Source organism: Mixophyes fleayi, chromosome 4 (assembly GCF_038048845.1).
Source record: "Mixophyes fleayi isolate aMixFle1 chromosome 4, aMixFle1.hap1, whole genome shotgun sequence".
NCBI lineage: Eukaryota > Metazoa > Chordata > Amphibia > Anura > Limnodynastidae > Mixophyes > Mixophyes fleayi.
In genome coordinates, this window is record NC_134405.1 from 102225995 (window position 1) to 102238200 (window position 12206).

At 39.9% G+C, this 12206-nt stretch overlaps 1 protein-coding gene across 3 annotated transcripts in view; it reads right to left on the reverse strand.

Moving 5' to 3' along the window:
- The window catches only part of EFL1 (elongation factor like GTPase 1), a 182668-nt gene that overhangs the window by 4932 nt on the left and 165530 nt on the right, over positions 1–12206 (reverse strand). For all 3 annotated transcript variants that reach the window (XM_075207900.1, XM_075207902.1, XM_075207901.1), the window contains exons 17-18: positions 10948–11095; positions 6690–7681 (exon numbers count right to left, since the gene is read on the reverse strand). In XM_075207900.1, coding sequence (XP_075064001.1) covers positions 6690–7681; positions 10948–11095 — 1140 coding nt within the window. The remainder of the gene's footprint in view (positions 1–6689; positions 7682–10947; positions 11096–12206) is intronic.

A 12206-nucleotide genomic window follows, 5' to 3' on the forward strand; every position in this document is an offset into this window, starting at 1 on the left:
GGGGAGCACAGAGGGGTTAAAAAACGGGAAAGCAGCATGTCAGAGGGGTTAAAAAATGAGGGGGAGCACAGAGGGGTTAAAAAATGGGAAAGCAGCATGTCAGAGGGGTTAAAAAATGAGTGGGGGCACAGAGGGGTTAAAAAATGGGAAAGCAGCATGTCAGAGGGGTTAAAAATTGAGGGGGGAGCACAGAGGGGTTAAAAAACGGGAAAGCAGCATGTCAGAGGGGTTAAAAAATGAGGGGGAGCACAGAGGGGTTAAAAAATGGGAAAGCAGCATGTCAGAGGGGTTAAAAATGAGTGGGGGCACAGAGGGGTTAAAAAATGGGAAAGCAGCATGTCAGAGGGGTTAAAAATTGAGGGGGGAGCACAGAGGGGTTAAAAAACGGGAAAGCAGCATGTCAGAGGGGTTAAAAAATGAGAGGGGCACAGATGGGTTAAAAAATGGGAAAGCAGCATGTCAGAGGGGTTAAAAATTGAGGGGGGAGCACAGAGGGGTTAAAAAATGGGAAAGCAGCATGACAGAGGGGGTGAAAAAATGAGAGGGGCACAGATGGGTTAAAAAACGGGGCAGTATGGCACAGTGGGGTTAATAAACAGGGGTCAGCATGGCACAGTGGGGTTAAAAAATGGTGGGCAGCATGACACAGTGGGGTTACAAAGGGGGGGGGGAGGCATGGCACAGTGGGATTGAAAAAGGGGGGGAGCAGCATAGTATAGTCTGATGAAGGGGAGCCAGATGAAGGGGGCAAAAACAGCATGGAGGGCACAGTGTGATCATAAGGCATGGCGATGATGAAGGGGCACATTATTGTAATATTGGAGCTGGAGGAAGGCCTAATTATTAATCGTGGGTGCTATTGATTTAACGCTGGGGCTGGCTGTAATTTTCTAAATGTAGCCATTTTTTTTTCAAAATAGGTCCTTCAACATTTCTGGATCCGGACAAGCCACAACTAAAGAAAGCAGCAGCCACAGGTGGAGAAAGTGAGAAGAACAGGTAGGAGAGAGCAGCACAGTGTGTGAAATGTTGTGATTCTAGTAGGGACAATACCAATTTTTGGTGAATGTTGTGTCCAATGTAAGGTGTAGGCCAAGACTGAACTGTTTGTGTACACACTGCATTGTTTGTATACTACCCTGTGGTGGTAGATGTCCTGAAAGTCAGGAGTGCTTAAACATATGTGACGCTCCGGCGAATTGAGAGCCTAGTGGTTTTTATGTTAGCCACGCCCCAATGGCACGTTTGCCACGCCCCCAAATGCATGACCGCACCTCCCAAAATTTTTGCACTGCCGTTTGGCTAGCCACGCCCCTGAATATATGACCATATACCCAATTTTTTTTGCGCCGCCGTAAGGCGGCGCAAAAAAATTTTGGGGCTTACTTCACTATGAGGGGGGCCCCATGAATTTGTTGTACCCGGGCCCTGAATTCTTCTTGGCAGCCCTGATTACAGTAAGTCCCTTACTAGCTAACATAAGGCAGAAATATGCCTGGCAATGAGAAACATGGCATTATAAAGGTACATAAGAAAATGGGGCAACTTAGTAAGAAAATTATTTTACATCTAACGTAAAATGATTTGATATGTAGTTTTTTTGTTTTTTTTTCAAAACTGAAAATACATCTGTAGTCATTGTCCCAAAGGTAGACTGTTGTAGAAGATCACGCTAGCCAGACATTTTACATCATAAACCTGTATAAGTATTTTTATAGAATTCATTACAGAAGATAAAAAAATAAAATCTATGGTTTTAAAGTTGAGATATTTTTTAATGACATGTACTTTTGAGGTCTGCAATACAACAAGTGAACTCTGGAAAGATAGCCCAGAGCCTGCCGGATAGTGTTCTTTTAGAAGTAAGAGTTTAAAAGGAAGGCTGATGAAGAACATTTGTAAAATGTGCCTTGGGCCTTGAAGTTCAGCGTTGGAAAAAAAAAAATACATTTTCAGGCTCTAAAACGTCTCAGAATTACTTACTTTTTTGCTCTCGAGAAACATCAAAACATCACCTTCTTGCTCAATTAAGATTAGAGGGAAGAAAAAACAGTTTGTTCTTAGATCAATACCAAATATCTCAAGATCGTCTGCATATTTCATTCACACAAAGACACCAGCCATTTAAGTTTCCTTAAAGCTAGCTTAAATACACCGACAAAAATAAAAATTAAGTATTGAGTGGAATAAATGAAACAAGAAAATCTCACTATCCGCGATTCAATGATCCGGTGGGATCCACACGGTCTCTAATGGTTCCGAGCAGGAGATCCTCTGCTGTGCTTGAGCGGCTTTCTTTCTACAATTTCCACATGCTAGCTGGATTGTTGAAGCCGTTCCACCATGAACGTCATATACCTAAGAAGAGGCTTTAATAAGACCACTTGACCAGCATCTCCTGCTCCAGTATCTCCTGCTCAGGGTCGTCATAGGCAAAATGGGATATACAAAATCGGGAGTAACAGATGAGTGTAGGTAAGTGAAGTTTTCTTAGGACGTGGCTTAGCACAAATTCTCACTCATTCGCTCTCTTCTAGATGGAGCGGTTCGTGGACTGTTTCAGTCAGCTCCTACCTGGTGTTACCTGCAATCGGGACTGCAACACAGTGATAAGCATTGTCTTTTTTTTTGGCCCAATCTTACATTGTATCTTATGAAGTTTGAAGAAAAGAAGTTTACTGAAGCACCCCTTCTATTCTATTCTACAGAGAAGAAAGTGTTTTTCAAATGGGAAGATGCAGACCTAAGGAATCAATCTTCTGGTATTTATTTTTGAGTGAGATATTCTTGTCTAACTTTTCTAAAGAAAATACGATCCAGCCATTTTTTTGTGCAAATTAAAGTCTTTTATAGATGGGGCGTGGGAATAATTAGATTAGTAATTGTGTCGGAACCAAGTCCTCTAACCTATACAGCAGAATGTTCCACAATCAAGGCAATATAAGGAGTTTACCTTTCCAATTTCTCCCTCCTATTCACTATAAACCAGAGCTATACCAGGGGTACCGAAATATATCCAAACACTCTCCTGTAACCTCTTAAGCACAGCTAAATGCCAAATAGCCCCAGATGCAAACAGGTTGAGCCACCTTCCCTTGCCTCCGTCAATAACCAAGTTTGGCTCGCCTACTGAATGGAGAGCATAATAAGCATTCTGCCTTATACCACAAATATTATAATAAGCAAATGTGCAGCTGGGTAGTGCACTAAACACCCCCTCTACTGCTTCTTAATTCAGGACTTATTCTACACATTGTATTCTGTCAATTATAGTATTATTTTGAAAAAAAAATAATGTTTGTTATGGTTATAGTTATTTTGGTGGCAAAAACAAAATAAAACCTATGCCTATCAAATTCAACCCATCTACCTCAAAATTCCTATTAAGATGTTCTAGAAGTTAAAACACAAATGAAGTCTATTCAAGTCAAACAATGTAGTTCAAATGTAATTAAAGCACATAAGTGCCTATTTCACACATGGCATTTCTACAGTGCTTTGGATGGCTTTTAGAAATCTGTGTTATTGTAGTATTTGCAACGATTATGCTGCTTCGACAAATATTTGTAAAATATATTGGCTTATTTGGACAGAGTTGCTTAAAAGCAAGTATTAAATAAACAAATACAAAACATGTTTTTTGTTGATTTAAGGAGAGTAAACCTCACTTGTAGCTTAGGTACATTTTTTCTTAATCCTTTAATTGGCAAACTTCAGTGGCAATCTAAATCTATAAGTGAACACCAATTATAGATGTGCTAATTCACAGTGTATTTAATTATTTTTTAAACAAATATGCACATTTATTAAAGCACTACACAGTGGTGTGTCATTCGCTGAATGCCAAAATGTCCATAAATAAAGTAGCAATAAAGCTTGTTATACCGAAAGATGAACAGCATAAAATGCCTGTGCCATACCAATAGCAACAGAGTGATAAAGAGTTGCAAAAAAATCCTAGGAACTGTCAGGGGAGAAAAGTCAGTTTTAGAATTATCCGTAAAATGAAGGGGTTCAAACACCCACTATCATTAGAGGCAATTGCCATATTTCACAGTGACTGCACAGGAGACATTTGACAATAGTTCGGCTTTCCAGGCCAAAGAGAGCGATAAGTGACTAATGGAGAATTGCACCTCACCAGATTAATACAGCACCCCTTGCATGTGTAACACCTTGTTATCTTCAAGTTATCTCCCTTTAGATGACTCTGAAATACGGCAATCTGCTTTAATGCTGGCTTTCAGCTAAGAGATGGTCCAAACTGTTTAATTAAAACCTAAACTATAATTTGATTTTCAAGACCCAATAATAGATACGGAGCATGTCATTAAGGATACAGTACATTAAAAACTGTGCTTTCATTTATTGAATATATTGCACACAATGGTCCAATTAATTTATTTATGGGAAAAAAAATCTCAGCTGTATCGAATCGCATTAACAGATTCACATTTGTAGGTGTATGAAATAAAAAAAAAAAAGTATCACAAACTGAAGTGTATAATTGAGACCGTAGTTCCGACAACGAGATGGCAATCAAGTTTGAGGGGACTATTTCCTAAGTGAATTTACAACTGATGTAACTTTCCAAAAGAATAGTTGAAACAAAAGAAATATCAAAATCCCAACCTCAATGAAATGGGAAATGACCTGTCCTAAGGCAAGCACATCCTGCCAGAGAACCCAGAACACACCAGAATGTTGAAGCAGTTCTTTAAAGAGGAATGGGGCAAACTGCCTCCCACTTCATTGGTGGAATTGTTCAACCGGTACAAGAAACACTTGGTTGAGGTATCAAGTAATGTTGTCCAGGGATGTGCGTATATTACAAGGAATGTATTAAACTCCTTTAGGGCAGCAGGAAGAAAACACATACAGTATAATGCAGTGGTTGAAATGGGACGGTACATGCCAAAATAATACACCAGCACTTCTCTCCTCTCTTCCGTCGAAGCTGTCAGTGTCACAAACACAGACACTGCTGCAGGTAAAAGTCTGGGTCTTCCTTTTTTGCCCAGCTAACCTTGTGTGTAGATCCCCAGTAAGTTTGCCACTTTAACACAGGCACTAGTACTCTTTATGGGACACAAACACACAATTCCTTTCCCCCGCTGGGATAGTAGGAGAACACTAAATAAGCTGACAAAGATTAACCCTATCTGTGCTGCAATCTGGGATCACACCGCCTCCATCTATTGAGGTGCATTTTAAGTTTGATATACACTGTTTGGTATTATTCATCATCAAGTAAGAGTGGTGAGTTAAACATGCATATTAATAGGAGTACAAGTCAAATGACACGAGATACAGGGTGTGCAGGCAGTGTGTGGCAAGTTTCAGCACACATCCTAACATGTAGATTTTATTTTATACTCACATTGCTGCAGACATGCCTGCAACTGCTATGATAAATTAAATAGCTGAAATTAGTTCTACAATGGTGATTTCATAATAAGCCCAGTACCATGTTCAAGGTTTGCTCCATGTATTATAAATGTGTGTGTTCTGTAGTTATGTATTCTCATTAGAACAGTGTTGGACCAATCGATGCAGCCGTTATGACCCCAGTAATCTCCTGTCTTCGGTCCTATTTCATTAGAGAGAGAATGGTGCAGTAATATAGGAGATGTGGCGTAGAGGTGGGGTGCACATGGCGGGCAACCTTGTATTTAATATGCTCATGATATAATATACTATAAAGTGTTAAGAAAACAGCTAAAATTAGTTTCATGCTATCAAATTTTCTAAAGCTTCTGGGGGCCTAGGCAGATCCCAGATGGGTGATCATTCAGTTACAATTGTTACCACCACTTCCATAATCAATCTATAGCAACAGAGGAGACATGTCGGTAGACTGCAGGAAAAAAAGTGAAATGAGGCAGTGGGAGACACAGGAGATGCAGTGATGGTGGACACAATGGGAGTCACATGATTAAATGCCAATAAAGTGACATTGGGTAAGACAATTAGGAGACATTACGTGAAGGGACACAGTGAGAAATATTGTATGGAGCAGTATAAGGAGAATGTGATCAAAAGGATAAGTGATGGTCAGCTACCATTGGAAGACATTGGAGTACCAGCATTGAGGGGGGAAAAAGACTATTATAAAGGTACAAAGAGCGGCATGCTACACTACGAGATAAAGCTTGCATGGACAATAAGGAAAACAGTGTGGCAGACTGGGATGGGAGAGAGTGGTGAGACGGGCATGGGAAAAAGCAGTGGTAATAGACTATGTATAAGACTGAGGCTTGCAAATGCAACATTTCCATAATTTTTGGGGGTTTAATGAACTCTATTTTTGTAGAACTCAGGAAGAAATATCTTTGCCTTGACACAGAGAAGTGTCGTGTCCCCATAAAATGAGGAATAGTCTACAGCTTTCACATGAATGTAGAGTACAGCAACTGGACCATCAGGAACTAACCCTAACTACGGACACTACCACCAAGGCTGACCGATAGTGAGGTGGTCTCATGCCAATGATCATGAAGCCGTCATCTTCAATGATTAATGTAATGCTTTCATTATTTTAATAAATGTCCATTTGAATACAAGGGTGTTGAGCAAGCTACTGTAAAACACTTGAAAACCAAGTATGTGTGATAGGCCGATGCGAGAACGTTGAAAAATTATATCTTGCTATTAGACATATGTTTAAAAAACAAATCCCAGTTACTTACCCAAGACTTCTGCTGTGGCCATGATCTCACAGGTATACATTGCAGCCATTAGTCTCTGAGGTTTTACTTGGAAAGCATAGCGGCAAGCTTCCTTCATTGTGGCAATTAACTGTCCTGAAAACGGCCCATAGCAGTCTGTAAGAAGCAACTCCCCTTTGCGTTTGCTCGATTTCTCCTGGACTTTTAGGTTATCGTGGCTCCGATGTAAAACTTCTTTTGCTTCTGTGTCCACATCATCATTAGATTTAGCCATTGTGTTTGGGTTATCTTGTTCTTTCTCTGTGACATGCTCTTCAGAGTCTTGCCTTTCAAGTATCACAGACTTGGACATATCCAGTTTCTCCACTATGAAACAAACACCCATCAACGGTTCTTCACACATGGGTCCAGCCAGTGACACAAGCTGAAACCCACTAACGATGCTGTTCTCTAAATTACGATATTTACCCGCTTTGGGTACTTTATCAAGGCATTGCCAGACAGACAATCTTTCATAGCCTTCAATGCGATTTAACAAGATATTTGGCCCATATCGCCTTGGGCCGAAGGACCAGATCTGGTCTACAGCATTACGCCACCTTCTGCCTTGTAGGTGCTGTTCGAGATTACTTTTGAATTCATGAAGCTGGCTGATGGTTGCTTCACTGACATTAATAGCACTGCTACCTTCATTCAGAGCCAAGTTAATTTGCTCCATAGTTCGAATTAAATCTGTGTTTTTCTCTAGAAGCTGAGTGACTTCTTCAGGAAGTGGCATCGCTCTGACGCAAAGAGTGGCCAATTTATTTGGAGTGGTTACAGTCACCAAGCCATCTGGATCAATCTGAACTCCCTCGTGAGACTTACTTTGCTCTTCCTTAACCTGATGTATGACGGCCACTTTTTGCTGTCTTCCAATATCTTCGTTCACCATGTCAACTTTAGGTGGTCTGATTATAGTCTCCCGAAATGGGATAATGGGGTCTGAAGTACTCACCTGAATCTTTGCAAACCTAAGTTAAAAGATAAAAAAAGGAAATCGTATAAGACAAAACAATGAAACAGATGATGTGGTATCTTTAGTAAGCATTTAGTAAGTATTTTGTAGTATGTCTTTTATACACCTCTTCTGCACTGATAAAGTGTATCCTCATCCATAGAACATGCAATACAGTAACACTGCAAACATTCAGATGCCCTATCTTACCGATGTAATTTACCCCTTCATTCCATTCAGCAACATTTTCTTTATCCTCTTAATAAAGGGGGGGGGGGTGTCACGATACAATTCTCGTTCTAGTTATTTCATTAGTTACTATTCTCCCTTCCTCCTGAATTATTTATACATTTAAACAACCTATTTAGTCCCAAATATTCTCTTCATTCATTCATTCTTCCTTTTCAGACTGTATTTCTGCATTTATTTGGGGTTTTAAACCTTTCAAAAAGAGCTTTGTACACTTTTTATAAAAAAAATGTAAGGGAAAAGAAGGAGAGGCAGGAAAAGTAAATGATTAAATTTCACTACAACTCCTAGGGGCACATTCAATTGTCCGCGATGTTCCCAAGAACACTTTTACCGACATAACTGTAAAAAGTAATGCAGATTGTTGCTCGAACCTCTACAGCACGCGAGCAGAGATCAGCGTTACTTCGGTAAAAACATATCTGCGCAAGGTGCCTCACGGCTTTTCCGGAGCCACATTGTTCGGATATTTAGGGAATTGAATCTCCCCCCTAAAGTTAAACTTTTACTTTCCTACCTGGCTGGGGGAAATGGGGACTGTCCATGTGGCAAGTAAACAGGGTAATTACTGGGCAGTAACAGAGAGAGATGAGTTTTTCTCTCTTTCTACAGAAACGTGAGGCACAATGTGGCTGCAACTTACCAAGTGAACAGTTAATATGCTTTCTAATGTGCAAGGAAATAAGAAGGCAAACAAAAAAACCCATGTTTAAAAACATTAACAGGACGCAGCACAATGTCTAAGTATAGAACTCAGGCTATAGAACAGGACGGACAACTGTGGGGAAGGTGGTAAGGAACAAATTTCCCTCTTGGCATAGGGCAGCTAAACGTCTCCAGTAGACATGAGTACTTTATTATTAATTCCAAAATACGACTGCCAAGGAAGTGTTAGGAAGCCATTACATCACCATGGTATGGCTGCAAATATGTACACATTTCCCCTCTTCTCCTGATGTCTAAAATTAAGCAGGAGTAAGGGGAAAACATGTCATTAAAGTACCTGCACACATTCATCTGTTTAACTGCAATGAGTAAATACTTATGGAAAAATCTGTATTACTTCCCCAGGCATGCACATATTAAAGAGCCATGGGGGGCTGTATCACTGAACTCTAGCTTCTACTGAACTACATCACCACTGAGATTATTGTTGTTCATCAGAAGCCTAAGCATCATGGGAGATGTAGTTCAACAACATATTAAGTGGCAAGGACTGAAGGTTAAGCTATGCATACGGAATCATTATTAAGAATATCAGTGAATGCATATATGCCCCCCTAGAAAAACTTTAACACTGTAAATAATTAGACATATGTTCAACTAGCAATAATTTTGACTCGCTTGTAAATATAAGTTGATGGTATAGAAGTTATAAATATTAACAGAACCTGTAACGGTACATTTTAATAAAGTATGAGTTTGTTCATTTTCGTCACATCTTTCTTTAGGGTGCCACAAAATAGGGGTAGAAGGGTATATAAAAGGGTAAAGAAAATGCCTTCATGTCTGCAATTGTGTAACAAATAATCTAAAAACACAAATGAAAAAAGGTTGCGATACTAGCACTTGTCTATATACAAATTCTAAATAAAGACCTTAAACCAAATTAAATTGTCAGAGTTCGTAATGAAAACATCACACAGGTTTTAGACTAATCACAGAGACCCCTTCGGGTAATGCCTGGCTGATGACTTCCACCCATCCCTAGCCATTCTCTGCACATTATAACAAGTTAGAGAGAGAGACATATGGTGATATGGTACTTGGAAAAGGGAGCTGGATGCCGGCTGTTCTGTCACATGGGACAATAATTACTCACTCACAATCGCTTTTCTATCTGTCATACAGCTATACTGCAGCAACAGAAATCTGTCTGTGCCTTGTTTGGGCAAATTAATATTAAATTTAATTCATATTATGTGTGCTAATATATATGCTAACCAATATATAATATTAACACTAATATATATGCTAACAATTCAGATATGTGGCAGATGTTTAATCTGCAACACCTGTGACAAGTATGACCCTTTATATATTTTTATATGTACATGTATCTATTGGACACTTGCAAGAAGATTCACAATCACCCTAGTAACTAATGAAGGCAGTATTCTTAGTTTACTGGAAGACTGTTTAGCATAATTGCATAATCTCTCCCTACGGTATACGCAGTTTGTGCAGACATCAGCTGGACAAGCAAATATACAGATGGAGTGGGTTCAATTTCCATACAAGTGTCACAACGCAGTGGGAGGCAGCATGGACAAACTGTGTTACTCTATATCGCCTCTCCTTATTCAATAGCGTGTATGTAGTGTGACACACAAGTGTACTACGCCCAGCTATCATCATGTTGCGTCTTTAGTGTAAAATAAACTCGCACTAACTATTTCCACACTGCAAAACAAATCTCGTCTGCAATTAGGGAAAGATACCAGGGATTTCATTGTAGCTTACTACAAATTAGCCGAATGTATGTTGCTTCCTTTTCTCATATTTTAACTGCAGTAAATATAATGTAATTAAACAACAATGTTGTTAAAAATAAGGGTTTAATTAAAAAATATATGTATATTAAAAAAAAAAGTGAAATCCATGCATTTTTCTTAATTTTACATAACTGATCAACATAGCCATAAAAACAATGTAGTGTCAGGAAAACGCCATGAAGACTAGCGCAACATTAGATATACATATAGATAAATACGGTTTCATTATTCCTACATTGCTTTTTAATTGAAAAATCCACTGCACGCAGCAAGGAGCTATAAATGAAGTGATCCCATTCAGCGACAAGTAATGAGAGGGAGTCTGCCAACAAGGGCTGAGGATGGATGCAAGGGTACAGAGAAGGCAACGCTCGCCAGCAGCAGATCATTTTCTAGCCATTAATAAATGTACTTGGGGTTCAGAGGGCGGTGAAAGATTTTTGGATGAGAAGATCTAGCTAACTTAGAGGCATAAATCAGTGTCTTGCTAAAGCCACCCACAATATGTTTACAGAAACATATATATTGTTTTTTCTACCTCTCTCTTAAGTCATCCAGGCAGCGCTGCAAGTGAACTTCTCCAGCAGTAACAAGTACGTGTTCTCCTGTCTCCTGAATCAAGACTTCAACACAAGGATCAGCCTGATTTAAAAGCTTCATTCCTTTCACCAGTTGTGGCATTTCACCTGGAATTGAAAAAAGTATGTATGCATAAGGTATTTGTAAGCAGGGAGGAATATGCATCAGGAAAGTGACAAAGTTTATGGCTTACACAGTGGTTTAGTGGTTAGCACTTCTGCCTCTCAGCACTGGGGTCATGAGTTCAATTCCCGACCATGGCCTTATCTGTGTGGAGTTTGTATGTTATCCCTGTGTTTGCGTGGGTTTCCTCCGGGTGCTCCGGTTTCCTCTCACACTCCAAAAACATACCGGTAGGTTAATTGGCTGCCATCAAATTGACCCTAGTCTGTGCTTCTGTCTGTGTGTGTATTAGGGAATTCAGACTGTAAGCTCCAATGGGGCAGGGACTGATGCGAGTGACTTCTCTGTACAGTGCTGCGGAATTAGTGGCGCTATATAAATAAATGATGATGATGATTATTAGCATCTCATATACACTACATGGCCAAATGTAAGTGGACACTTCTAATTAGTTATAGCCACACCCTTTGCTAACAGGTGCATAGAATGAAGCATATAGCCATGTAACTTCCACAGTCAAACATTGGCAATAGAATGTGTCGTACCATAGAGCTCAGTGACTTGCAATGTGGCACTGTCATAGGATGCCACCTTTCCCACAAGTCAGTTTGTCACATTTCTGCCACGCTAGAGTTGCCTGGTCAACTGCAAGTGCTGTCATTGTGAAGTGAAAATGTCTAGTAGCAACAACAACTCAGCTGTTAAGTAGTAGGCCCCATAAGCTCACAGAATGGTAACACCAAAGTGCTGAAGCACATAGTGAGTAAAACAGGTCTGTTGTCGATTGCAACGCTCTCTACAGAGTTCCAAACTGCTTCTGGAAGAAACGTCAGCACAATAACTGTTTGTCAGGAGCTTCATGCATTAGATTTTCATGGTTCCTGCACACAAGGCTTAGATCACCAAGTGCAATGGCAAACCAACTGAAGCAGTGTAAAGTACACCACCACCGGACTGAAGTTACACCATTTGGCAGTCTGACAGATGAATCTGGGATTGGTGGATGCCAGAAAAACGCTTCCTACCCGAATACAAACTGCAGAATGAAAAGGAATAATGGTTTTGTTCCAGTGTAGGGAAATCTTAATGACATTT